Here is a 27252-nt window from a genome sequence, read left to right as displayed (position 1 = left end):
TACCAAAACCAGAACAGTGCGTACTTTCCCCAAAGGGAAAAAAGAAAGGGAAAGTTCCATGGGGTTGGGGGTAGCGACCATAAACCCCTCCCCCTCACAGCAAAAATCATTACACGCTCTTAAACAACCACAATTATATTCTATTTTTATGAATACCTATCCAAATCCAATTTGCTAGCAATAATATGAGTCATATGTTGATTTCTTCTTGCGTTTTCTTAAAAAGGAAGAAAGTACAAAAAGATAGATTGACAAAAATGAAGTAACTATAGCGGGAATATACTATCGATAGTTTTTACCAATAACCATTACTAACAAGTATGACAACATCCATAAAAGCGAAGCACTGAAACGGTAGGACAAACGGACATTAAAGAATAATCAGAATATAAATGTATAAGCGTCGAAGCAAAAGTGTAAGTAAATTTGTTGAAAAACTGCTTGATACAGGATAATGTTTATGGACTTACTTACATTTTAGGACTTTATTATAGAGTTGCTTCGATAATAATATTGTACTTTGTTGTCCCAGGAACCAATATACTAAAAATCAGATCAGTCGAATAATCACATAAAAATTTGTTGTTCAAAAAGTAAAAAAAAATCAACATGTTTAAAATAGACGTACTGACATTCTGGTAATGATTATAGAGTTGCTACGCTTTCTAAATCGTACTTAATCACCATGCAAAGTTTGAAATCGATAATAGAAAAGCTTCGCTTTTAAAAAGTGTCAAAATCATAATTTGCATCGCCTCTTTTGTATGGGACTTTGATGAAATTTATAAAATACACATTACTCCTAGCATCTTGTGTATCTGTATTCAATATGGGTTGAAGGGGAAGAAAAATACTAAAACCATCCCAAGATATAAATTCTAAAAAAAGAATAGCCTTAAACTGTTTAGGACTTACTTGAAGTTTATCCTAAATTTAAGAACTAGTGGTTACTAAGATCTTAACTGACAAGCAAACTAATACATATTAGGATAAAAATTATAACGAGGCTTATGATTTTACAGAATCGTTGATTTCCTGTTTATCTATCTATCTAAACTATAAATATGAGTAACTCAGGGAAATTGACAAATATATTGCATCAACAACTTTTTTGCCATTCAATCAAACAAAACATTTTATAAAGTAAATTTTTAGACGTGTCCGCTTAAATCGGTGATGTTTGTACTGTTAAACCTTTTATGTGAGTTAAGATTGAAATTTTACTTTTATCATTTTCATTGCTGATTTGCTTATAGAGGCATTATTGTTCCCATTGGTGGAAAGATAATTTTTGTTCCGATTAACTATCTCCGACTCAGCAATATAATTTTTATCTTTTCTGACTTTTGATCTTTTATAGAAATTTGAAGTTTTTGAAAATCTGTTTTTTTATTAGTGGCTTCGCCCCAAGTAGTTCTTAAAAGTTTTTGTTTTATAGAATTATTTTTCTAGAGGATGAGGTCGCAATCACGCTCCACAGCCTTAATTTACCCTTAAAATTGTGGTGATTGGTCCAACAGTCTACGAGATCTTTTGGAAAATACACACACAACTTTCTACTTCATAATATAAGAAATGAATTAGCAAATGGAGAAAAATAATGGTAAATTTTTCGAATCCGATCAATTACCTCTAAATATACTGAAAATACATGTATCAATTTATGGACAGTTTCACAAAGGGACATTAAAATGTAAACAATAAGTGCCTGTTTTGATGGCTTCAAGGAAGACTGTCTATTAAAGAATGCAATAAATATATGTACATTAAAACATTTTCAATTATATATGGTTTTAGAATGCAGCTAATCTATAGATATAATTTGTCGTCAACTAACACATTAATTGTATCTTTCTTACTTACATTTTTAAACATTGCTTTTCCGGGGAATTGACATTGGGGAATTAATTAATTTTTAGAGTTTTAATTAATTGCGCTAATCCCCAGAGCCTTTAAAATTTGCCAAAAAAGGAAAGTTGCAATAGCTTTAGTACCCAAAGTCCAAGACAGCCAAAAAAATAATTTTAGAAGAATTTATGATAATCCATTTCCTGGTTCCAGGACAAACGCAGGAGTCCTAAACGTCGGAGTGGACAAACGCAGGAGTGTTAAAATATTAATTTTATTAGGAATTTCTATACAGGTTAGGTTATGTTAAGATATGAATAAACAAATGAGCCCCCCGCAGGGGTTAGGCATCTAAAAAACCTTTAAGATGGTCTAAAATAGATTAGGTTAAGTTAAGTGTCCACTCCTACGTTTGTCCACTCCGACGTTTGGGACTCCTGCGTTTGTCGTAGGACCCATTTCCTTGTTTCTTCAGCAAACAAAACAAAGTATTCTTGTTTAAAAGGCTTCGCCGTTTAGAGACCCAATTGTCCTTGTTATATTATAGTTTTAACTTTCTAAAACAATTAAATTGTCAAAATGAAGTTAAATTTTTGTTTTGTCAGTAGCCCTCCCACTCTTCAACTAAAGTTTGTTTTTATATTTTTTTTGTTAATATTTTTACCACCCTTTAAGGCTTATTGATATTTTAATTTGTCTAATTCTATACATAACTTTACATTGCTGTGCTATACTTTAGACTAAAATGTACTTGTTAATAAACGCATTAGAATATGCTTTCCTTATAAATATTAATAATTTAGCTTTAATATTGCTCCGCTACTTATGGGCATCATTATAATGGCATCCTTGTTCACTTTTTATGGTCATGCTCAGTTGTGGTTTTTTTTTTGACAATTGATAAAATAATTACAAATATAACCAATGTCAAATTATTGGTGAGTCTTCAATGACTCATCTGAAGAGATAACACAATAGATGATAATTCAAGTACCCACCCAAAATTATGTAAAACAATGATAATATATGTATAGTGTTTATCAAACCAGTATAATCTATGCTAATGTCCTTTCCGTGGCTTTATCAAATTATCAGGAGTGCATATTATTACACCAGTACAAACACCTTCTAATCTATTTGCTATTGTGAAATACTTGCAGATGCGGAAATGTAGTGACACCATACTATTTTAGATATAAAATCAGTAATCTGAAATACAAATTGTAGAACAGGGCCCTGGGCAGACTAAAAAGAAAAAAAATATACAGAAAATCTGATGTTTTTTCCCCAAAGTTGCATATAACGTACATTGCTAATACTCTCTAATACTCTAGGTCTACTGTTGTTTTTTTTTCTCAAAAAAAATTAATACAATTTGAGAGTTTTTTTACCTTTTGATTTCAAGAATATTTGTCTAGTTTCATGATTTGAAACATGGTTTAAATAGTAGAAAGTCTCAAAAAATCATTATATCAGAGGTTAATAAACATACAACCTATTATACTTTTTCCTGACAATAAAGTTTTAAGCAATCTAAAATAGTTAATTTTAGTATCGAAGCTACTCTATATGTGTTTTAGTCTATTTGGTCTTCTTTCTTCATTACTATTAAATGTAACCGTCCTTGTTATAAGATTTATAATTCCATTCGATATTTCTGTTGGAAGGTGGAGGAATCCCCCACAAAAATAGTTATAAACATTCCCTGGACCTGTAAGAACCTTCACGGTAAAAATAACCATAACGGTCTAACGGTTAGCGAGATATTAGGGTACAGGCAGACAGACATTCTATTCTAATAGAGTAGAAAAGTATTTTTTTTCTGAAGCTAAAGACTTCATTAACTTCTGAACTTCTTTTTAAGAAGCTTGACATATGCCAAGGTATTGAAATGGTTTTAGGCTACATTTTTGTTCCCTCCTAAACCCTACTTATGTACTAAAGGCGCAGCTTCTAGTTCAATAATAATTTGTTTAAACTTTAAACTCGCTAAAACTGAATTTATTGTAAATGTTAATTCCTTATCTGAATCAAGAAAAATTTCTATATTTTGACTGATTTGATTACAGGGACAGTAGGTACATATGAAATCAGCGCTCATTTTTCTCTTTTTTGGTCTTTTTTCTCCCAATTTTGACTCTCTTTCCCTCTTCACCCTCCCCCCTCTCTCTCTCTCTTTTGGCATAAAAGTACTCTTTTTTTTCTAATTTCTATCCGAAAGTCCTAAAAAAAACTCCTCTCTCTCTCTCTCTCTACTCCCTTTTACAACCACTTGTTATCTACGGTGTTTCTGCAATTTAGCGGATTTTTACTAAATTAGCTAATTCAAATTAGTCAGCTAGTTTATATAATTCAATTAGTGACACCTGAAATAGTTCGAATAATCCTTGCTTTTTGGTTAAATTTGCTAATTTGAAACTTTTTACCTTTTAGTAAAAATACTACTTGTTACCATCCAAATATACCTTCCCTAAATATAGAAATTGCCCCTTCAAAGTTTCTACCCTCCTCCACCTCACGACCATATTTTGGAAAATTTGGAAGAAGGAAGGGGGAAGTTCAAATATTAGATTGCGTCGCGTTAGTATAGCAACATCGTAACATTACCTAGATTACCTCGTACGGGCGGGATTGCAGTACCGGACCTTATCGACTTGATGTACTGTCCAGGTCCTGGTCCAGCAATCCAGGAGAACTAAGGATGACTAACGCACCCTTCTCTGTCCAAACACCCAAGGATATTAGGCTAAGTAACATCCATCAGACAACCAACTCTCTGTGATGCACGACCTTTGTCTGAGAAGTCCCAACTGTGCATGGTAACGAGTTGCACCTGTTTTGGGCCAAGGCATTCCCCCTACTCTAACTATTTATGTCGCGCATCTGACATAACAGCAGTAGGAACCATTTTTAACGTCTTTAGTTATGACGCGGTGTCGGCCCGAGATTCGAACCTATCACCTTCCCGACGACGAGCGGATGCGCTACGTGTTGAGCCACGGTCGCGGGTTGAACATCGTAACATAGATAACCTAAAAAGTTATGATAACGTAACAGTATGTCTATGCATGTAAGATCTCTAAAACGGCTGAACTATTTGGTGTTCTGGGATGCTTTTGAAGATATGGAAAAGGAGCAATTCCTATGCAAATATCCAATTTTTACACATATTCTTTACTTCCCCCCTCCCTCAGTCTCTTTAAAAGATTCAAATGCAAAGATTTATTCTTTTAATTCTTAATTTTTTAACATTTTAATTAGAACTGATGATCTATAAAATTAGTGAAACAATTGTATTCCATGAATAAAATTAGAAAAAAATAAGTTGTGTTTCAATCAATAGTTTTATGAATAGTAGGTTTTTTAACTTGAGATTTTATAACTACTGAACCAATCGAGTTCTCCTTTTTGGGAAAGCTTCATAAAGGCCCCGGGATGGTTTTATGCTAATCTTTTTTAGAGCTTTCATGGTTTTAGGCTACTTTATATCGCCCGTCTCTCCCTTTTCAATAACACAGTCCCTAGATGATAGAGGTGCAGTCATAAACCAATAGCCACCGCCACCCAAAAGATTTAAATTCAAAATTGAATTATGAGAAAGACAATTCACTCTATTACTTGTTTGACTAAGCCCCAAAAATGCTATATTTGTGCGCCGTCCTCATATAATATAGAAACCTAAACCAAACTGGGAAACTCACCCACGGACAACCAGTCTCGGGGTTGGAAAATAAACAGGGTTTGGCATTTTTAATTAGGAGGCAAAACATAAAAAAATATTGGATGTATAATATACTGGAAATTGATTATTAAGATTTTTACAGGGCTATAGGAATGGGACAATGGATCTAAAATTCCTTTTTTTTTTCTTTAAACTTACATGATATTAAAATAATTTAAGTTTTTTATGCTTAGTCACTCTAGTTGAATATATAATTTACCATATATCTATACATTTATATACCATATAACTTAATTTTAGTTATAACATTAGGCCTTCATTTATTTTTTGTTTAGTGAAGTTTAGTGAATATTTTCATTGGTAGAATATTATGTACGCCCAACATTACGATGGCCACTTCTTGAATTTTATTTATTTAAAAAATCTGATAGTTTAAAGATTAATTTTCTTAATTAATTGTACAACACTTTTACTTTTGTTACTTTTGTATGTTTTGAGTTTATTGTAGCTGCGCTACTTATGTATAAAACTGTCCTTATTTTCCAACTTTAAATTTAGTACCCCTGTCACTCAGCAAACATATATCAGAAGCTACTCATTCAGTAATAGCGTGAGCGCTGTACAGATAACACGTACACAGTTAGAGTCCCTCGTTACATAGTTATAAAACAGGGACACATATATACATAGATAGATATATATAGCACCGGATATAGGCGAGGATATTGCAACCATAAGGTAATCATTTTGGTTTCCTGTATGTATAAATGTATATATTATATAAATCTTGGCTTATAGTTGATTTTTGAAATGTAAAATATGTTTGATGATGATAAAAATTGAGAAGGGAAAATCTAATTATATGTTCCGTCCGTCCATACGTCTTCTGCCCTTCCCCTACTCAATGTTATGCCCCTCCCCCCTTGCTCAAGGCACTATAGTGGCTCTGCAGTGAGTAGTGGTCAGTTCCTCATCACCCCCAGTCCCCCTTTCCCAATATTTTTAAGGGTGTTTACTCATAACCATCTACAATTTTATAAAAAAAAATATTTGAAATATTTTAATTTTGATATATTAAACATTATAAATTACAATTTATTATGCCTCAATTTTTTTTTCGTAGCAAAGCTTTTTTAAGATAAACAATTTAAGGATAAATATTCATCATTAATACAAAACTTATTGTTTTTATTGCATGTTATTGGACAAAACATTATATAGCTAAAATATAATTTTAACAAAAAGGATTTTGATTAAATTCGAGGCTAAATAGTTTTACAATTACTTAATTTTCTTCCTTCATTAATTATTTTTTTTTTCATTTTATGTCTATCAATTAACACTTAATATAACTAATCCTTAAAATTCTACGTAGATAATTCTTAATTAGACTTTTAATTTAAATTATACAAATATAAAAATGAAAGTACAATGGACGATAGATTAATCTTCTCCAAATTGTTTTGTGTTTAACTATTTTTATTATAACATTAATATAAAATAATATAAAATTGTCCCTTTCTTTACATTCGAAAATAAAATTTTGTCGTCTTAAATAATTGCTGAGTTATCTGGACACCTATTTTGTAACCTACAAGATCCTGTATGATGTATATAATACCAAATATATATGAATATATACATACATATATATGTTATATGTATTATATTTATAGATAGATTTCACCCAAAGGGGTTTCTCAGTATCCCAAATACAAAGACATGATTTAAAGATCTATCAGCGATTTTTCTTTCTCCAAGCTTTTTAAAATCCTTTTATATTAAATTTGAAGGATTTTTAGTAGCTAAGCTGCTATATAATTATGGCATAACTATATAATATGAAATATCTTCCTTATTTTTTTTATGGAATAGTCGACATCCCCCCCAACATTTTCATTTTTTATGAGGAGGGTAGTGATGCTCACAACTGGATCTATAAGAAGCTTCACCGTAAAGGAGAACCATATTGGTTCAGCGGTTACAGACTAAAAAAAATTTACTACTTTATATAATAGGATGGCAATATCTTACTATTACTTCGCCACTATTAGATATAATTGTTCATGTTCCTCTGAACAAATTTTTGGTTAGAATATGGTATTACGTAGTTGCCTATTGTTTTAAGAATGTATAAAGTACAATCCAGATAAAATAGGTATTTCATAATGTAGTTCTATTCCAAGGAGATAGTAGCTTACATCTTAAATTAAAGACATCTCAGTATTTTTAAAAGCGAACCGTTTCTATAAATAGGGTTGTTCGTTACAGTTAGCTCTTTTCGTTAATTAAGGCATGTTGGAATTGTCCTATTGATTTCAAACTTTGAATAATTCCTGTAACCTTTAAGTATGATTTAGAAAGCATAGGAACTCTATTATTGTTACCATAAAGTACATACGTCCATTTTAAACATGCTAATTTCTAACTTTCTTTTATATCATTTTTCGAATGATAAAAATATTCTATAAAGTTTTGACCATAGAGAAAAAAATAAAAGAGAGGAATCGAAGCAACTAGAAGACGAAAATAGGCAGTGGGCCTAGAGGCCTACTCAGCGCTGTTGCCGCGTTAAAATTTATTGCTATTCCACTACTTTTCAAATGGGAGGATTAAAAATTATTAAAAAAATATTTTTTTACTTTTTACTATTTCCATATTTAGGGCAAGAATATTAGATTAGATATTTTCGTTTTAATGTTTTAATTAAAAATTACATCGAATTTTATTTTTATTTAAAAAAATTTGTTCATGAAAGATGAATCCTTCTATTTCTAATAAGGGGGAAATTTTTTTCATAATGAACATTCAGCTGATTCTGACCGCCCACGGCTGTTTGCTAAATATCGCTTTTCTTTTTATTCACATTATTATTTATGATTGACTTACAAAAAGCCCTGGGCGGCTTTTGATTTTCGTCTGCTTCTAAATTTAGGGATGGGGAAGTAGTATTTTACCATGAAAAAGGGGTGAGTATTCATCCTCTTATCCTTTTTCCTTATGGTTTTGACACTTGTTCCTGTTCGATTGTTCTACACTTTGATCTCATAGCTTTGCCTTTAAAAACTTGATAAACAAAATTACGCTTACTGTAGATTAGAATTCTGTTAGTTCATACAATCCAATTAAAATTTCAGTATAGTGTCCAAAGTTTTAAAGCCATCGTGTTTTTAAAGCTTTTGGGGCATGTGTAAATTTACAGTCCAATGTCCACTCCCTTCTAGTTTTTAAGAGTAATGATGCAGGTATAAGGTATAACCAACAAGTGAAATAAATCTAAAATAATATTTGGGGGGCAAATGGAGAGGTCGTCAATTTTACGACGTGTTGCCCCCCAACGACAGCTGAAAACACGTAGAGGTTTCGTGATTTTTTCCCGAATTAATTTCGTTATTGGTATAAGCTGGTAATGATGTGTTACGTTTATTTAAGCAAGAAAAAGATTTTCTATTGATTGAGATATAATCTATAAAATTGTGAATTCCCATTCTTTTGCAATGAATACAAAGTGAAAGGGAATAAAGAGTTTTTTTTTAGTTTCAATGTTAAACTTTGGTAATAGGAATGTTTAGAATCAACAATTAAGTAATTTAATTACTTATCTTTATTACAAGAATTTAATGCAGTATTTAAAACTAAATCATAAAAACTTGTGTACTTTTGTGTCAAACATGAAAATTAAAGAACTTTAAGTATATTAGTGTTTATTTATTTCAAACCTTATATTAATAAAGTGTGTATTGTTTAATGGAAAGAAAGTATTGCTTAATTTAACCCACTTACCATTGACAGAATTTAATCTTAATTATCTTATTTTCTTCGTTATCTCAAAAGAAATATTTCGCTGTTTCAACTAATTGTTTCCAAAAACCTGTTATCCCATTGTAAATGAATTTGGAAATTTTAATAAACTTACACCAAATTATTTGCATTATTTTTAAAGGGATATGCTACTCAAATTAATCATATTACTTTCAGGAGCTGAATCATGGTGGTTACGGGAGCGAGAGCCCTGGAGGTTTGGGCCCGCAGGATTACTGATGGATATCCGAATGTCAGGAATGGTTAACTTTCATTTTAATGATTTTTTTCCTTATTTTGCGGATTTTTGTTAAAAATCAACAACAAATTCATATGTAAAAAAAGTTTAACCCTTTTATTAGTACTAGCGGCTTCGCCCCTAGCCTCTAGGGGCTTTGCCCCAAGAGGTTTGATCAAACCAATTTTCGTATTTTAGATTTAAAATAAAAAAGAAAAAGATCAAATTTTTTTTTTTTTTTGGGGGGGGGGGCAATATTTTTTATTTTTGGGGGGGTTGGGGGTGTCCCACCCCCCAAGAAAATAGTTATAAACCTTCCCGGGAACTATGAGAAGCTACCCTGCAAAGGAGAACCCGATCGGTTCAGCGGTTAGCGAGATCCTTCGCTACAAACAAACAGACAAACAAACACACAAACACACAAAGAAACAGACAGACATCGTTCTACTTTGTATTATAGATACATACCATCTAAATTGTCAAAGAACGTGTCCTAACTTTTGTGATTCTGTTTTAACCCATTCGTAACGAGCAAACAAAGTTAAAAGTTTTGATTCCTCGGGCTTCAACAAAAAAGATCTTACTATTTTTTTCAGAATGGCAATTTTCTTCTTTTTTTGATGCGTTTTAGTACCTTACAACCAGCTTAATTTTTTTTTAAAAACTTAAATTACTTCAAAAATAAGAGGTCTACAAAAAAACGATTGCATATCTAAATTTCATGGATCATTTTACATCTACTACTTACTAAAAATACCGACGAGCTAATTTAAAAAAAAAGTTAGTACACGTTCTTTAAACTTATCTAAACTGAAAAATGAAGAAAGTTGCATCCAATTATCAGTACGAATTATGAGTAACCGTAGATTAAAAAACAAATAAACAACGGACATATAAAAAAAATGTAGACCTGAAAAACTTTAAAAATCTTGTAAAAATGAAAGTTGATTTTTATGATAGGATTCTTAATATGACCTCCAGCTGGAAAGATGGTCTGGCATTCTGTGCTATCCTTCATAAGTTCAGGTAACATCCATTCTCATTGTGACACTTACTAAAAAGATGAATTGGTCGTCAATTTATGCTGCTAATATGGACCTCATTTATTGGTCAGTTCGTTCGTACAACACAAGGGAAGGGGAATGGGTAAAGGGGATGAATGGGGGGTATCGTTATTTTAGCCAGCTGGGAGTATCCATATTAAAATATATAAAAATCTTGTGTAATTATATATCAATTAGAAGGAAACATTAGCGAATTTGTTTTAATCGAATAAAAAATATACCTGAAATTAATCTCTTTCATTTCAAGCTTGCTTCTAAACAAATAATATATTTCAATTGGTATAATCATTTCAGCTGGCGTTACTTTTAGTCTGACGTGCTTATCATAATCTCAAGACATTATTTCATTATTTAGTTCTTTTTAAAACATTTTCCATAGTCATCTACATGAAAGGCAAGGAATATTAGTGAAAGTTCTTGTGGATTAATGTTCCCTTTTTTGCAATTGGACCCCCCCCTCCCCCCTCCTCCCCTCCTCCAAATACTCAGCAACTACTCTACTTAGTTGTATTTTTAGTAGCGAAGCTACTCTATAATTCAAAATGTCCGTCCGCCTGTCCGTCCGTCTGAGACAAAGTGGGGGAAACGTGATTTTCTCGGCTTCTATAAAAGATAGACAGCTGAAATTTTTAGTGAAGATTCTCATAACATATGCCCATCTAATTTATACATTGTTTTGTCCACCTGTCTGTTATTTGGGGTGCTAGATCGATTCCTAGATTTTCATGTTTTCTTGATTTTCTCAACTCCTTTCTAAGATAATGGCCTGAAATTTTCAGGGATTGCTTAGATTTACATTCTACATAAGTTCCTTAAGCTTTATTGCGATTTATTTATTAATTGGGGTGCTAGATCGATTCCTATATTTTTAGGTTTTCTATGGTTTTTTCGATTCCTATTCAGGATTGGCGGCTGAAATTATCAGGGATTGAATATGCTCATATTCTACATATATTTATCAAGTTTCATTAAGATTTGTCTATAAATTGCGGTGCTAGATCGATTTCTAGATTTTTTTATTTTTGTGATTTTTAAGGTTGCGTGATTTTTACGGTTTCCTGATTTCCCTATTTTATCAAGATTAATGTTTATTGTGTGACACTGCTTTATAGTAATTTTTCTCGATATCCATTCATAATTTTTGAGCTTCGCTACTTATGGATGTTGTCATCCTTGTTTCATTCTTGTTATCTTTTTTACCCGTGCAAATTTAATATTTAATATAATATTAATATAATATTTAATATACTATATATTATATGTTTATGACTAAATAAAAAATATATCAAATATTATTCCTCCCTCTGAATGAATTAGACTTTTTTCCTTAACAAGTTTAGGTTAGGGCCAATAGAGCCCTTTATGATTTAGTTCTATATTTGTTTTTTTTTTTATAGAGAAACATTGTTTTGTTTTTTCTGGCCGTTTCTGTTGAATCGATTTGCCGAAATTTAACCGTTAAAATATCAGGAATAAAGAGCTTTGAGAGTAAAATGATTGGTTACCAAAAACTTTTGTATTTTATTGCCCTATTCTAACCCCAACGTTAGAAATCAAATAAATAATACATAGTTCATAATGGGAAAATCCTCCATAGGCTGTTCTCAGTATTTTAAGAGAGGGAGGGGGGGGGGGGGGTCCACTTTAAATTGCTGGTAAATTGGCCTGTTGTATTGTTATAATGCAGGATGCGTGATATTATTATCTATTTATTAATCATCTAAACCTTTTAATTGCATTAGTCTTTCTTTTATACATCAAAATGTACCTTTTTACTTTTAATAATAATAGCAGCTACGCACCCTAAAAGCCTCTAGGGGCACTAAATCAACGTTTTAAAATGAAAAAGTTTTTTTTGGAGGGGGGGATTTCTTATTTGGAGGCTGGAAAAACCCTCCTCTAAAAATATATAAATCTTCCCTAGATCAATAAGTAGCTTCACTGTAAAGGAGAACCATATCGGTTCAGCGGTACTTTATTACAACTTTATTTAATATGATATGCAACATACATGTATAGTATAATAAATTAATCATATCCCAATTCTTTCAAGTGAAACTTTTCTATTGGTTGGTAGCTTATAGCTTTTGCTCTTATAAATATCTACCAAACGAATTAAATAGCAAATTTTTAAAACTATTTTTATGTTTACCATAAAATTTATTTTTATTTTTATTCTAATCTTTATTTTCTATTGTTTAAGAAAGTGTCCTTATAGTCTCAACATATTGATGTGTGATGTGACCTTTTTAAAAATCAAATTTAAATAAATTGTTTCCAGAGAATGCGACAAACTTTATGAAAAAAAGTACGAATTCTATCTGTTATTGTGTTTCAATAAAACATTCAACTCAAAAAGCTTTAAGCATTTATGGGGTATAAATATCCAGAAAACACCCAACTAAGTTCAAATTCACTCAAACCTAACATGATTTAAAAATTTAAATTTCTATATATCGTTACGTTAAGATTTCAACACAAATTATAATTTTACCCTAATACATTATTCAAATCAATTTAAGCCTCCATATTGATAACATTACTATATTTCTATTACTAGCTGCTACAACCCCCCTCCCCCCCCCCCCCCATTTTCAATTGTATTTTTTTATAGGGGCGATTTCTCTTGGAAGGGTTGAGGTACCCTCCCCAAAAACTTATGAAAAGCTACCTTGTAAAGGAGAACCATATTGGTTCAGTGGTTAGTAAGATCCTTCGATACACACAGACAGACATAGATCCTTTTACTTTGGTAGGATGTGGTAGTTTACATTTTATTGATAAATGGGCATAATTCCATACAAACTCTACATGATTCAATTCTGTGTTCCCGCACAGGGATCTGAAGGGATAAGACAATGACCGATAAATTAATGTACATCCCTAATGATGATACACAAAATTATCCCTTCTGAAATTTACAATTAGTGGTTGAAACGTTTGGACACTCAACTAAATGAAACTACTAATCAAAATTCAATTCAAGCAAGCAAATGAATAAAAAACGTTATTGTATGACTTTGGGGACTAGCGTAATAAATAGTCCAATGTTCCCTTCCTTCCTGTTCCTGCATGTGCTATAAATGTTTAACCATTCGATGAGTTGGAAAAGTGCATTTTGACGTTAGATTAAAGATTACCAGGGACAGGTTATTTTATATTTTAGACTAACAGTGAATTAAAAAATTCGAATAGTTGCTCGTCCGTGTTTTATTTTGGTAATTTCATGTTTTACAAAAATTGTCTTCATTAAAGTAGCTCTTGTGAATTGAAATACAAAGAAGGGTGACAACATCTATAAGTAGCGAAGCAGAGCAAATTTCATTTTTTATAACAAAGCAATATATATAGTAGGATATATAAGTTGGAAGGAATTTTAATGTTAGAGGGAGATTTGAAATCTGCATCAAATTTTAAGGATTGTTTATAAAATTCGTTTTTTGTATAATTATTTATCTAAAAGCGGAAATACAATTTAAGTTCATAAATTTTGACCAATATGATAGGTGGATTGAAAACTAACTGCGCTCTAATTGGTTGAATGATGTGCGACACTTAAGCTTCTCCTATCAGAGCGAAGATAATTTTCAATCCACCAATCACAGATGTTAAAATTAATTAACTTAAATTGTATTTCCGCTTTTAGATAAAGAATTATACAAAAAAACGAATTTTATAAAAAAAAATCCTTTAAATTTGATGCAGATTTCAAATCTCCCTCTAACGATAAAATTCTTTCCAACTTATATATCTTAATATATAGATTAGATGTGCATATGTCATAGGAATCTTCACTAAACATTTCACCTGTCTATCTTCAATAGCAGCCAGTACAAGTACATTTCCCCGAAAGCATTACGGACTGACAGACTGACGGACTGAGGCTTTGCTTTTAAAAAACTTTATAGTTAACATTACTTTACACTTTTACTATAAAGAAGGTGTATCAACTTTTTTGCTTTTTATTTAAGATAGCTAGCCGGTTCTTTCAGTAAGTAGTAGATGTAAAATTTTTCATGGAATTCAGATATGCAATCGGTTTTTTTTGTAGACCTCTTATTTTTAAAGTAATTTAAGTTTTTTAAAAAAATAATTAAGTCGGTTTTAAGGTACTAAAATGCAACAAAATAAAAGAAGAAAATGGCCAGTATGAACAAAAATAGTAAGATCTTTAATTTGACACCTTACTTTTAAAATTCTGTTGAGTAATTATTGAAAAAATTATTTTTATAACCTCGGTTTAATAAAAACTTTAGACCTAAATATTTTCTCAAACAGACATAAAAAACATGGGTTCATATATACCTTTAGAATCAGAAAAATATTACGAATCTATTCTAAGCAAAATTGAAAAAGTTTTATAAAACTATAATAAAAAAATAAGTTTATTGTAAGAATCATAATTTTCGGCTTTAAAGGGTTAGCTTGAACCAAACCTGAACCAAACCTAAACAAAAGACAATGCAATGTAGCAGATATTTTTTAAACACAAGAAACAATAATGTATTTTTAACTGCATTGTTTTGAAGTTTATAAACAGACTGATGCATATTTGTTCATAATTTTTCATTCTTTACATGTTCTTTAATATCACTATATTTATTGTAGTATCTATTGTATATATTGTATGAACGTTCTCCTTTTTTTCTGGCAATTCTATAGGTTAATTTTATAGGGCAAGCTTCCCGATTCGTCAATTTTTGCGATTTGTGATTGGCTAGTTTAGTAGTTACAATTCTTAAAATAAACTTTTTATTTTTTCTATTTTTTATTACAATTTTTTTAAACTTTTTCAATTTTGCTTACAATGAATTCATATTATTTTTCTCATTCTAATGGTATATATGAACCCATATTTTTTATGTCTGTATGAGAAAATATTTAGGTTTAATGTTTTGATTAAACCGAGGTTAAAAAAATAGATTTTTTCAACAATTACTCAACAGAATTTTAAAAGTAAGGTGTCAAATTAAAGATCTTACTATTTTTGTTCATACTGGCTATTTTCTTCTTTTATTTTGTTGCGTTTTAGTACCTTAAAACCGACTTAATTATTTTTTTAAAAAACTTAAATTACTTAAAAAATAAGAGGTCTACAAAAAAACCGATTGCATATCTGAATTCTATGAAAAATTTTACATCTACTGGTTACTGAAAGAACCGGCTAGCTATCTTAAATAAAAAGCAAAAAAGTTGATACAACTTCTTTTAAAAAAATATTTATACTTTCCCCTTACAACGCAAATGGTTACATAGTGTAAGGGTTGGATTGAGCTTTTTGCACTTAAAATGTTAAGGACGTTCGTAAACGAAATAAAGGATTCGTGTTTTTTTATTGCAAAATGCTTCTTTTAATCAAGAACTGTTAATCCAAACAAAATGATTGCAGAAATATCCTACAAAATACCCACACATATAAATATGCAATTCTTGTTTTTTTTTGCATGCCTTTCAAACAACAAGGGTGACATCATTCTAAGAAAAGAAGCTAAAGAGATATTTGAATATTTCAATGTTTTTTAAAATAAATTGAAAATAATGTATATTTAAGACTAAGGTAATCAAAGAGCAATTTAAAAAAAAATTAAGTCTATAGAAACATGCCCCTCAGACCAACAAACCATGTAATTGTACTGGACAAAGTGTCTCAAAAATTAGCCATGTGACGTCATAAAAATGAGTGATTATCTTTTTTAGGAGTTTTTTTCCCTCTTCTCTCGTCTCCCTCATTTTTATGACGTCACATGGCTGACTTTCAGACACTTTGTCCTGTTACCCTGTCATTTGTAAGCTAGATGGTGTTTGGTAACTGATATCTTATTAAAATAAATCAGCAGTCTATTTTAAATAGCTGCAGTTAAAATCACATTTCCCCAATAGCATTACGGACGGACAGACAAAGTGAGTTATAGAGTGGCTTCGTTACTATAAAAAGTACCTATTAGAGTGGGTGTTGGCACACATGTATCAACAACTTTACAATATTCAGGACAACTCAAAATAATTTATACATGTTTTCACTAGAAAATTTACAACCATAACAACCAAAAAAAAGAAGTTTTTGCATAAGCGAAGCTAATCTTTTATTTTGTTTTGTCTGCCATTATTTTGTTTATTAAGACAATTTATTGGGAAGATTTGTTTGCAACCAGGTAGGGAGGAGACATTGGGGTTTATGACACGTGGCCCCAAAGTTTTATAACAACGTTTTCTTATTCGATAGTGTGCTTATCAACAATGGAGACTTTTATTTAAGTTTAATTGGTTGGTTCATTAAGTAAAGTATCCAAACGATTTTCAACCACTAATTGTAAACTACAGAAGAGGTAATTTTGTTTATTATCATTTAGGATATACATTATCTTTTCCCTTTAGATCCCTGGTTTGCGCCAGAGGTACCGTTATGAATATTTTATTGTTCAAAAGTAAGATTAATGTGTATGAATTTGACTTTAGAATTTAAATTGAGAAAATCAAAAATGTAGAGACACTTCATTTCTAGATGTAAAGAATGCCAACTTATTAATATCATGTAGTGTACAAGGTTGTTTATTTGTAAATATAAATATTTTTGCCAAAAAAATGTTTGTTTTTTAGATCTTCACTATTTAAGATTTGGCTAAATCTTGAAATTCGCAGGTGGACTGTCAAGGACCTTAATTATAATTTTGATATGCGTATTTGTAAAGCTTATTTTGTATAGGTCTCCATTTAGTTGTTAAATATTTTGTAAACTTAACTGAAAATCTTTTTTTCACAAATCAACTTTTGCTTCCTCAACCATTCCTTCTTTTTTTTCATACTCTTATTTCTAGCATTTGAGGTGAGCTCTAATATTAATTTTTTTCTTACTGAAATATTTTAATAAAATGTAATATCATTAATGTAATATCATTGGACTTTCACTGTTAAGGGCAAACAGTTTTATGAAGTACTATCATCCTTTAAATACCATAGAAAAAATATTCTACTAGCAATACTGTAATTTAGAAATATCTAATTAAAAACAAATAGATCCATGTTTTTGACTTGTATGTATTACACTCCCCTACCCCCTCGATTTTGGCTTAAGGGGGGGGGGGGTGACACAATTTTCGGCCACTGGCAAAACCATGTGCACGCCACTGCTTTGGACTACAATTTTACACGTTGTTCTATTTAACCTATGTAAACTGGGATGTAATGTACTATTTATTTTTTTTCTAGAAGTTTCCTTATTGATAAATTTTGCATCTTACATGTAAAATTGTATAATCAATCTTGATGAATTATTGGGAATAAAAATGTTTGACATGGCCTAATAAATTTTTGTAATAAATATCAGCAATATAGGTGTAATTTAGATAAACTTCAGATAAAAGATACCGACATAAATTGTTGTAGTAAAGGAATTGGTAATTAAGCTAAAAATTTTTTTATCTCTTTATTCTGCAACAAGAGGCCTCTAGGGGCAATTTAGGTGTGGATGGGTGTAATTTTTTTTTCTTGGGAGGGTGGTGGCACTCTCTCCCAAAATAGTTAAAATCCTTTCCAGGGCCTATTAAATGCTTACTCTTATATAAGGATGGTTATAAATATAAAGTCCTCGATTTTTCTATATGAAAAACTATTAATTATTTAAGTCAAATGTTTTTATGTAACTTTTAGAACACAAAAAAATTAAAAGACAAAATCAATAACTGGTTTATCAAGCTAAATTTATTACAGGACCAAAAAAATAATTGCTTTGGTGAATTATTATAAACTGTTTTACCTCTAACTTTCCCCCTGATTTTATGTCAGATATAATAAGGGGCAGAAAATGCAATAAAAGTAAAAGTTCATTTTTATCCACGTTAAATTAATTTTACGATATTAAAGGATGTATTTTTAAGTGGTCTGAAATGGTTGCAGTGCCCCGAGGGTAGACGTAAAGTCAACATAAATAAGATATTTAATTGAACCAGCTTGTAAGAATTGCAGCTGCTCTATGAACCGTGTTTGTACGTTAGTCCAAGACCTATAATAATATATATATATGATATAGTCAAATCAGCTGCTGTAAAGACTTGATATTTTTTGGTGTTTGTGTTGCTATACTCTTGGACCCAATTTTCCTTGTCAAAGGTCTTAACGCTTTCTCATTTTATAGGATCCTCAGTATTTTTATCTGTTGCAAAGCTTCTCTATAAGTCATCTTTTTAAATCTAAAGATAAATAATAAAATAACTAAGCGATTGTTGCGTTATTTGAATGATTTAAATCTCCACAACCTGACAATTAGGAAACATAATAAGAAATTATCTAATCTAAAGGAAGAAGTATGATTGCAACTTAAATTTATCACTAAAAGAACAGTTTTGAAAAGGTTGAATTGTATATGCTGTTTAAATATTTTTTACAATGTCAATATTTGAGTTTTAACAGATCTAACACACAGCTATATTGGTAGATTTACTACATACATAAATAACAAGGATGATAACATCCATAAGTACCATCAGTAGCTAAGCAGAATAAACGTGGTGCATAGAAGAAAAGAGAAGGATTAGAATGACAGAAAATGTTAATTATTGAGTAGCTTCGCTTCTAAAAATAACCCAATTAATATTAAGTTATAAAGCAACTCTCAACCAGTTAAAATATTAACAAATAAAGTGGTTTTTTTTCTTTAAAAATAAACGTCGCCTCTAAAAATTTTTGTTATTTTTATGATGTAAAAACAATATTTTTATTATTTTTGACATATTTTCACTTTTTTAGTTATTTTAGCTTCATGCATGAGAAATTTGTTATTTTACTCGGTGAGGTTTTCAAATTGGTGTTAGTTTACTTGAGCGACCATTCTATAATTTCTTATATAGACTGGACATTATAAAAAGTGATCCAGATAAACAAGTATTTCTTCTTTTTAAAAATAATAATGATAAATTCTTAATTTCTAGCTGGGTAAATGGCTTTAAATCGCATGAAATTATTGGCATGGAGAAGTAAAATATACAATTGTAAATTGGCCGGGTATTGTGGAATAGTTTATTAAAATCGCGGAATAAAAAGGGAAGAAAGTCTTATAGGCAAATGAGATAATGCTTAAAATAAATGGTATTTCTCAAAAAAGAAAGAAAATAATCTCCACTCCAAAACACTAAAATCTATTTTATGCCCCCACTGGTACATGTAATGTTAAACATTGCGTAACATTATTTATTGTTAAATTTGTAATTGGTTAATACTCTCATGTAGAAAATTAGGGGTGGAAATTGATATTTTTGTAGAAGGTTTAAGGATTCTTGTCTTAAAACATATTCCTTAAGATTTCATATCTGTATTTTTGGTAGTGCAGCTATACTTTACAACTTGATGTTTCTGCCCGACTTTTCGATTCCTGTGAAAAATAACTATAATGTCTTTTTTGTTGGTAGATTTTGAAAATTTAAAAACTAAGATTGCTTATGATTAAATTTTTTTTTCAAGGTTGACTTCATTAGCGGCTTAACTCCTAGAGGCCTCTAGGGCCCCTTCTCTCAAGTACGACTTTTTTTTGTAGTCTGCTTACATTGCTGCGATACTTATGGATATTCCATAACTGTCCTTGTTTTCTTTCATTCATATTGTCATGTGTAATTAGGTAAAAAGGGCTGTTTTATTTTGAATGAAAGAAGGGAGTATTCATGATTTAAATTTGTAAAGTCATGATACGGTGAATTTAATTTCTGAGTTTATTTTTTGTTGTAACAATTAGATTTATATAATTGAAATGATTCTATGCCTAATTGTTCTAGGATTCATCATTTTAAGATTAATTTTGTAAATGAACATATGGACTTCCTAAGTATTGCTAGGCTTTCACAATTATACCTCATCCTTACAAGAATCTTCATAACAGGATTGAAGACCAATTTATGATTTTTTTAACTTACTTTTATTTTCAGGCCAGACCTGCTTGACTTCTCAACACTTACTCCAGATCAAATTGAAAGGTAAAAAATTCTATAGATTTCTTGTTGCAAAGCTAATCTATAAATATTGTATTTGCTCAGAAGTTTTTTTTCTTATAATAAATGAAAATTATGAAAATTGTTTAAAAGTTTGAATAATTTTGATTTAATTGAAATAAAAGTAGAAATAAATTTCGAGTATGCTTTAAATCCGTTTGAAATCTGCTGGTCTAGAACCAGTCCATAGTCATACTGAAAAATCATGTATAGCTTAGTATCACAGAACTTTTCAACGGATAATAAATTAAAATAAAATTAATACTAGTTTTGTTAGCATGGACCCTCGGCCCCTTATGGCTAACATAATCCGCGGAAAGCTGTCTATAATACGATGAGATAAATAAACATTAAATATTTGATGTTTTTAGGAATTGTCAGTTGGTGTTTGATATAGCAGAAAAAGAGCTTGGAATTCCTGCACTTTTAGATCCTAAGGTAAAACAGCTTTTTAAATAATAATGGAGGCTAATAACTTGTTGGTTCCTTACCTAATTTTTTCTTTGGGTCTCATTGTTAAACTTATTTAACCTAGCATTATTTAGTTAAAGCAAATTAAAGTTTTGTTCAATTTATAGTTTTTATATTTGGATTTTTTGCTGAAACTTTTTATGGTGTCTATAAATATGACGTCATACTGGCCAACCATTAGCCAATTATAATGTAAACTGGCCTGCCATTGGTAATTTAGTCTGTGTATTTGCCTTTCATTGGTCATTTCTATTGTATGACGTCATTGTTCAATAGGCACTATACAGAACTTCAAAGAAAACCAGACATTTCAACTTAACTTTATTTCCTAGGATATGGCCTCCTGTAGAAAACCAGACAGATTATCCATTTTAACCTACCTGGCGGAGTTCTACCATAAATTTAAAGATCAAGATGAAAATAAATCAAACGTAAGTATTTTATGTAAAAACTAATCTATTCCATTTATAGTAACGAAGATACTCTTTAATTCCCTAGCTTCGTCTGTCAGTCAGTCCGTAACGCTATCTCAGCTGTTATTTAAGTTGGATGGCAGTTTTTTTTGGTGAAGATTCCTCATACCAATGAGCATCTAGTATGTCAAAATAAAAGAAAATAAAAAAAAAATATGCGAGAAAGGTTTCATAATTCTTGATTTTAACGAATGCTCTTTTAATTTCCTTGTCCGTATTCCCATCCATGATTTTTTTGGGTGCTTCGATATTTATGGATTTTGTCATCCTTTTAAGTTTTTTTTATTACAATAACGCTATACTGATGTGACACTAAAATTAATGTTTAATTTCTACTGGCAAAAAAGTTTAAAACTTAAATAGTTATTCTTTTGAATTTTAGTCATATCATTAAAAATTTTTTTTTTCAGGAACCTACCCAGAGTCCCAAACCAGTGCCATTTAAAGAAACAAGTTTACCGCAAAGCAGTGCTACTCCTTCCAAACCTGAATACTCAAAAGCAACATCAGATCCCTGTGATAGCCATGTATTTGTAGCAGTCAAAGCTACTACTACCATAGATGATGAAATTGACAGTAATGTGAATCCTGTAATGGAAAATCGGACCAGTACAGAGCTCAGCAGAAAGGATTCTGGAGATTCTGGCGTCAGTATGACGTCACCTAGAGTCAGCTGTTCATCCCCTCCTCCATCCCCAGAAGCCACCTCTTCCCCTGATGTTAACAGTGCTTCCCCGCCTTCTTTCACACCAGCCGCTTCTTCTCCCCCAACCTCACTGAGCTCTTCATCACCTCCTCTGTCCCCAGGACTTGATAATCAATCCTCCCCCTCTTCTCTTGACAGCATAAACAGCAGCTCATTCCCTCTTTTCAATAATGAGCCTTCGAAATTAAAATCAACTGACATTTCAGCATCATCTTTGCCACCAACAGCTACCAAGATTGAATGTAATTTTCAATCCTTGCCTTCTGAAAAGAATAAGAACTCTGTGTTCATCACATGTAATGCGTCACCATCATCGAGCATATCCTCAAATGAATCTCCATCTATCTCAGTTTCAACTCTGAATGAATCTCCAATTATAAAATCAGAAATCTCATCACAACACAAGGTTACAATCAACATTGGACAGAGCTCAGGTTTAGATGCCATGCTAAAAAATGTTATCAATAAAAGCAACTCTGTAAAATCTTCCAATGACTTCAGTTCCTTGCCCATCAATCCAGAATCTAGACCAACAGTAGGCTTACTTCGGCAGCAGTCCAGTCCTTTGGCAGCTAGGATAAATAAATTTGAACTGTCCACCCCAAGTCCTCAGCTGGGCAAGTCACCCAGAAATGATTGGGTTATGAGAAGCATGTGTTCTCCTCCTACAACTTCTACTCCAAGTGATACTTTATTAAAATCTGGTGAAAAAGAAAAGTCTGAAAAAGACAACATTGTAACTGTCACTGAACAACCTTCCGCTAAGAACACATCAAAGACAATTGATATAAATGCTGATAAAAATTTTCGCAGTTGCACTAACCCTGGTTTTAAATCAATCAGGGACAGATTTCAGAGAATAAGTCTGGGATAAGTAAAAATCTTAATCCTTTGACTTTGATCTCAGTACCTAGGATGAAGGGATTTGTAAATGGAAGATACTTTAAAATACCAAAACTTTGTGAAGGTGAAATCATATTTTTAATTGGAGCAAAGTTATCTTATCTTCCAAGAGCCAGTCTCTATCTATCGAAATCCCTTTAAAATGTATCTCATTAGTTACCATTAAATTTGCAACCTAAAAACAGCCATAAAAAATCTCATGAAAATAATCTAAACCCAGAACCACTTCATTATGCAATCTACATTTTCCTGGATATTTTGTCTACGGTAATCCATAAGTGTACAGCTTTACAGTACATTGTTTCTATTTGTTAAAGCAACACGTATGATAAAAGAAAAAGATTCTTTTTAAAGTAAAATGCTTATATTTCAATCAAAATCAAAATTTTTGTATTTTTTACCGATCCACTTCATTATGCAAATCAAAAGAAAATCAATGGGAAAACGTTTGTTTTGCACTTTTCTCCACTTTTAAAAAATGATTCTGATAAAATAACAATTTTTTAAGGGATTTATGCATTATCTATAATGAAAAACAGTTTAAGGTAGATTTTAATGATTTTTCTAAATAAGAAATAATTGAAAAAAAGAAATTCTATCCCTATCACTTTAGAGGACAGTTGCTGACCCCCAGTCTTATGGATGAAGCTAAATACATGTTAAAGATAAAAATTACCCTGAAAAGTAAACAAAAATGTTTTTGATGTGTTAAAAAAATCCATTTTAAAATCTTGATTTTGAGGATGATGGCCTTTAAGATGCTCTTACTGGTGGTGAAGGTGTGCTAAATGTTATCTATGTACCTGACCATTACAACAACTTGTCTATTAACCTATGTACCATTTTTTGTAGTCATAGCAGCCTCCAGTGGAGCCTCTCGACATGAAATAAAACCATTATCTAAAAACTACATTATTTACTTTATAAATTTTAGTAATTAAAATTGCAATTTTTTTCTTTTTTAATATTGCTTGGCTGGAGGCTGCTATGATTACAAAAATTGGACCATAGTTCAATATATAAGTTTTCTTCATGGGCATGCACTTTGATAACATTTAGCTCACCATCACCACCAGTAAGAGCATCTTAAAGGCCATCATCCTCAAAATCAAGATTTTAAAATGGATTTTTTCAACACATCAAAAAACATTTTTGTATACTTTTCAGGCTAATTTTTATTTTTAACATGTATTTAGCTTCATCCATAAGACTGGGGGTCGGCAGCTGTCCTCTAAAGTGATAGGGATAGAATTTCTTTTTTTCAATTATTTCTTATTTAGAAAAATCATTAAAATCTACCTTAAACTGTTTTTCATTATAGATAATGCATAAATCCCTTAAAAAAATGTTATTTTATCAGAATTAATTTTCAAAAGTGGAGAAAAGGGCAAAACAAACGTTTTCCCATTGATTTTCTTATGATTTGCATAATGAAGTGGATCGGTAAAAAATACAAAAATATAGATTTTGATTGAAATATAAGCATTTTACTTTAAAAAGAATCTTTTTCTTTTATCATACGTGTTGCTTTAACAAATAGAAACTATGTACTGTAAAGCTGTACACTTATGGACTACCGTAGACAAAATATCCAGGAAAATGTAGATTGCATAATGAAGTGGTTCTGGGTTTAGTAGTAAAGTACTTATATATATACATTCTTAATCATAGTTTCAATAGATTTAAATACTAAAAAGTAAATATAATGTTAATATTTTCTCATAATAAATATCAGTTAGATACATAGAAAGATAACTGTGTATTGGAATGGCTTTTTTAGTTAAATTTTTCCATATGTTGAAGATAATAGTTCATTAGCTTTTCCATTACAAGGTAATCCATTCATGTACTTAACTGGTAATAATATCAACAAAACCTAAAACTAAAACTAAAACATTAACTCTAATGTGATTATCCTTATGTAAATAAAAAATGTTTTATAGACTGAGATGCTTATTGCATTTTATCTTTTTAGAAAATATATCTTTTAATCAATTTAAACCTTTTTGTGATTATGATTATCCAATCATATTACCTCGTCGTCAATTACCTCATATGGGCAGAGCTGCCGTCCAAGAAATTCAAATGCCATGGTCCAACAACCCAGGATAACCAAGGGGAGCCAAATGTCTCCTTTTCTGTCCAGTTACCCGGGGTATTAGGTTAAGTAACACCCATCAGACAACCAACCCTTTGATTGCACGACCTTTTTCTGAGAAGTCCCATCTGCATGGTAATGAGTTGCGCCTGTTTTGGGCCAAGACATTCCCACACTAACCATTAATGTCGCGCACCTGACAAAGTAGCAGTAGGAACCATTTTAAACGTCTGTTGTTTCGACGCGGTGTTAAGCCGCAAGCCGAGATTCGAACCTCTCACCTCCCCGACGACGAGCGAGTGCGCTACGTGTTGAGCCACAGTCAACTAAGTAAAACGATGCTTTACAATTCAAAAGAGGCTGTGATAAGCTTATGCATGGTAGCTGCCTTGAAAAATCCTTATTTAAAAATAACATTATGCTTGTCTTTGTGTTTGTCTAGCTGTATAGCGTATGAACAGCTGGACTGATATGGATCTCATTTACAGTTATCACTGATGATTCCTCTAGGACCAACGAACGTTTTGAGCTAATTGTTGAGAAGGTTGCCGCTAGTCCTGATATAAAAGTTACTGACAGTCCTAACTACTTTAGGGAGGGGCCTCAAACATCTCGAGATAAATATCCTGTGGAAATGGCGACTACACCGCGTCATACTAGAGACGTTTAAAATACCTGCTGCTTGTATGTTTCGTGACAATAAATATAGTAGATGGGATACCTTGGCCCGTAAATAGACACAATCATTAACCTAAATAGCAAGGATTTTCAGACAAAGGTCGTACAAGTAAATTTCAATTGAAAAAGAAATAATTATTAATTTTTTAGTGTATATGGTTGGAGGTGTCAAACCCCCCCAAGAAAATAGCTTAAACCCATCACAGGGCCAGTAGATATATTCCCTGAAGAGTAGAACTCAATTGGTTCAGCGGTTACCTAGATCTTTCTTCAGACAGACGGACAATCATCATTCTACTTTGTATTATAGAGATATCAAATTCATTATTCCAACAAGTGTTTAATGTCGTCGTTGTGTTTTCAATTATACAAAATTTTCGCGGCATTTCTTCTCTGTTGCGCGAAGCTGCAGTTTTCCGCCGTATGGTAACAGACAGACAGCGGTGCCAGATGTACACATTTTGCGCGTAATGTACGCATTTTTGACCTGATTTTTGACAAATGTACACATTGGGCAAAACCGATGAGGATGTACGCATTTTCAACATTTTTTAAAAAATGTACACGTGTACACACAAAAATTGGAATTTTTCTTCCAAAAATGGACTTTTTACCCCCAAAAATTGGCTTCCTTCCTCTATTTTCTGGTTATAAACATTGAAGTTTTAACTGAATATTTATATTTTTTGTAGTAACTTGCAAAATTACAACTGAAAGTGTGAGGTTGACTCCCCCTTCTCCCTTAAGAGCTCCTAGATGCCACTAGTGTAATTCCTACCTATTAGGATAGCGTAGCAAATCCCCCTCGTTCCCCATCCCCTTCTCCCCATTCCCCCTCCCTTTTCCCCTTCCCCCCTCCAAATGTACACATTGGAGGTCCAATGTACACCTTATTTGTACACTTTGATCTGAAAAATATCTGGCAACTATGCAGACAGAGGTTATATGTGTGTCATCTAATTTATTTGATTAATTTTGATTAGTTTGATTGGAAATCACTGAATTAAACACATTATAGCAACTTCCTCGCAAGTTTTTGTTTTATTTATTATTTTTTTCACTTATTAGATTACATTTTATAAGATATTTATATATTTTTAATTTATTGAAATTTAAAAATCAATATTGAAAAATCATTAAGATTTGTTATTAATCAAAATGACAGATTAGAATCGTGCATTATGTTATGAATATCATGTGTTAAATACTATTTTTAAAGTAAAAAATAGATATAGTTAAATAAGAATTGCGCGCCCTTTTAATTTTAAATTAGTCACTAAATACCTTGAGAAAAATTCAACTGAAAATTTTGAGTT

General features: G+C 31.2%; 1 protein-coding gene across 1 annotated transcript; it reads left to right on the top strand.

Moving 5' to 3' along the window:
- The first annotated feature begins 6130 nt into the window (after positions 1-6130).
- LOC145314375 (uncharacterized) lies at positions 6131-23303 on the top strand. Its single transcript, XM_080154257.1, has 7 exons — positions 6131-6268; positions 9509-9591; positions 10532-10595; positions 20545-20592; positions 20979-21045; positions 21411-21509; positions 21962-23303. The coding sequence occupies exons 2-7, from the start codon at positions 9519-9521 to the stop codon at positions 23129-23131; spliced, it is 1521 nt and encodes a 506-aa protein (XP_080010383.1). The 5' UTR covers positions 6131-6268; positions 9509-9518; the 3' UTR covers positions 23132-23303.
- The last annotated feature ends 3949 nt before the right edge of the window (positions 23304-27252 follow it).

This window comes from Acartia tonsa, chromosome 3 (genome assembly GCF_053477335.1).
Source record: "Acartia tonsa isolate MP-2025a chromosome 3, ASM5347733v1, whole genome shotgun sequence".
In the NCBI taxonomy this organism is placed as follows: Eukaryota; Metazoa; Arthropoda; class Copepoda; order Calanoida; family Acartiidae; genus Acartia; species Acartia tonsa.
This window is presented reverse-complemented; position numbering and strand designations above follow the sequence as displayed.

Excerpts from the sequence above, each read along its gene's own strand:
- LOC145314375 (XM_080154257.1), top strand. The coding sequence starts at position 9,519 with ATGGTGGTTACGGGAGCGAGAGCCCTGGAGGTTTGGGCCCGCAGGATT. Across the intron at positions 9,592-10,531 it reads TGGATATCCGAATGTCAGGA|TTCTTAATATGACCTCCAGC; the intron begins ATGGTTAACTTT and ends TTTATGATAGGA. Across the intron at positions 20,593-20,978 it reads ACTCCAGATCAAATTGAAAG|GAATTGTCAGTTGGTGTTTG; the intron begins GTAAAAAATTCT and ends TGATGTTTTTAG.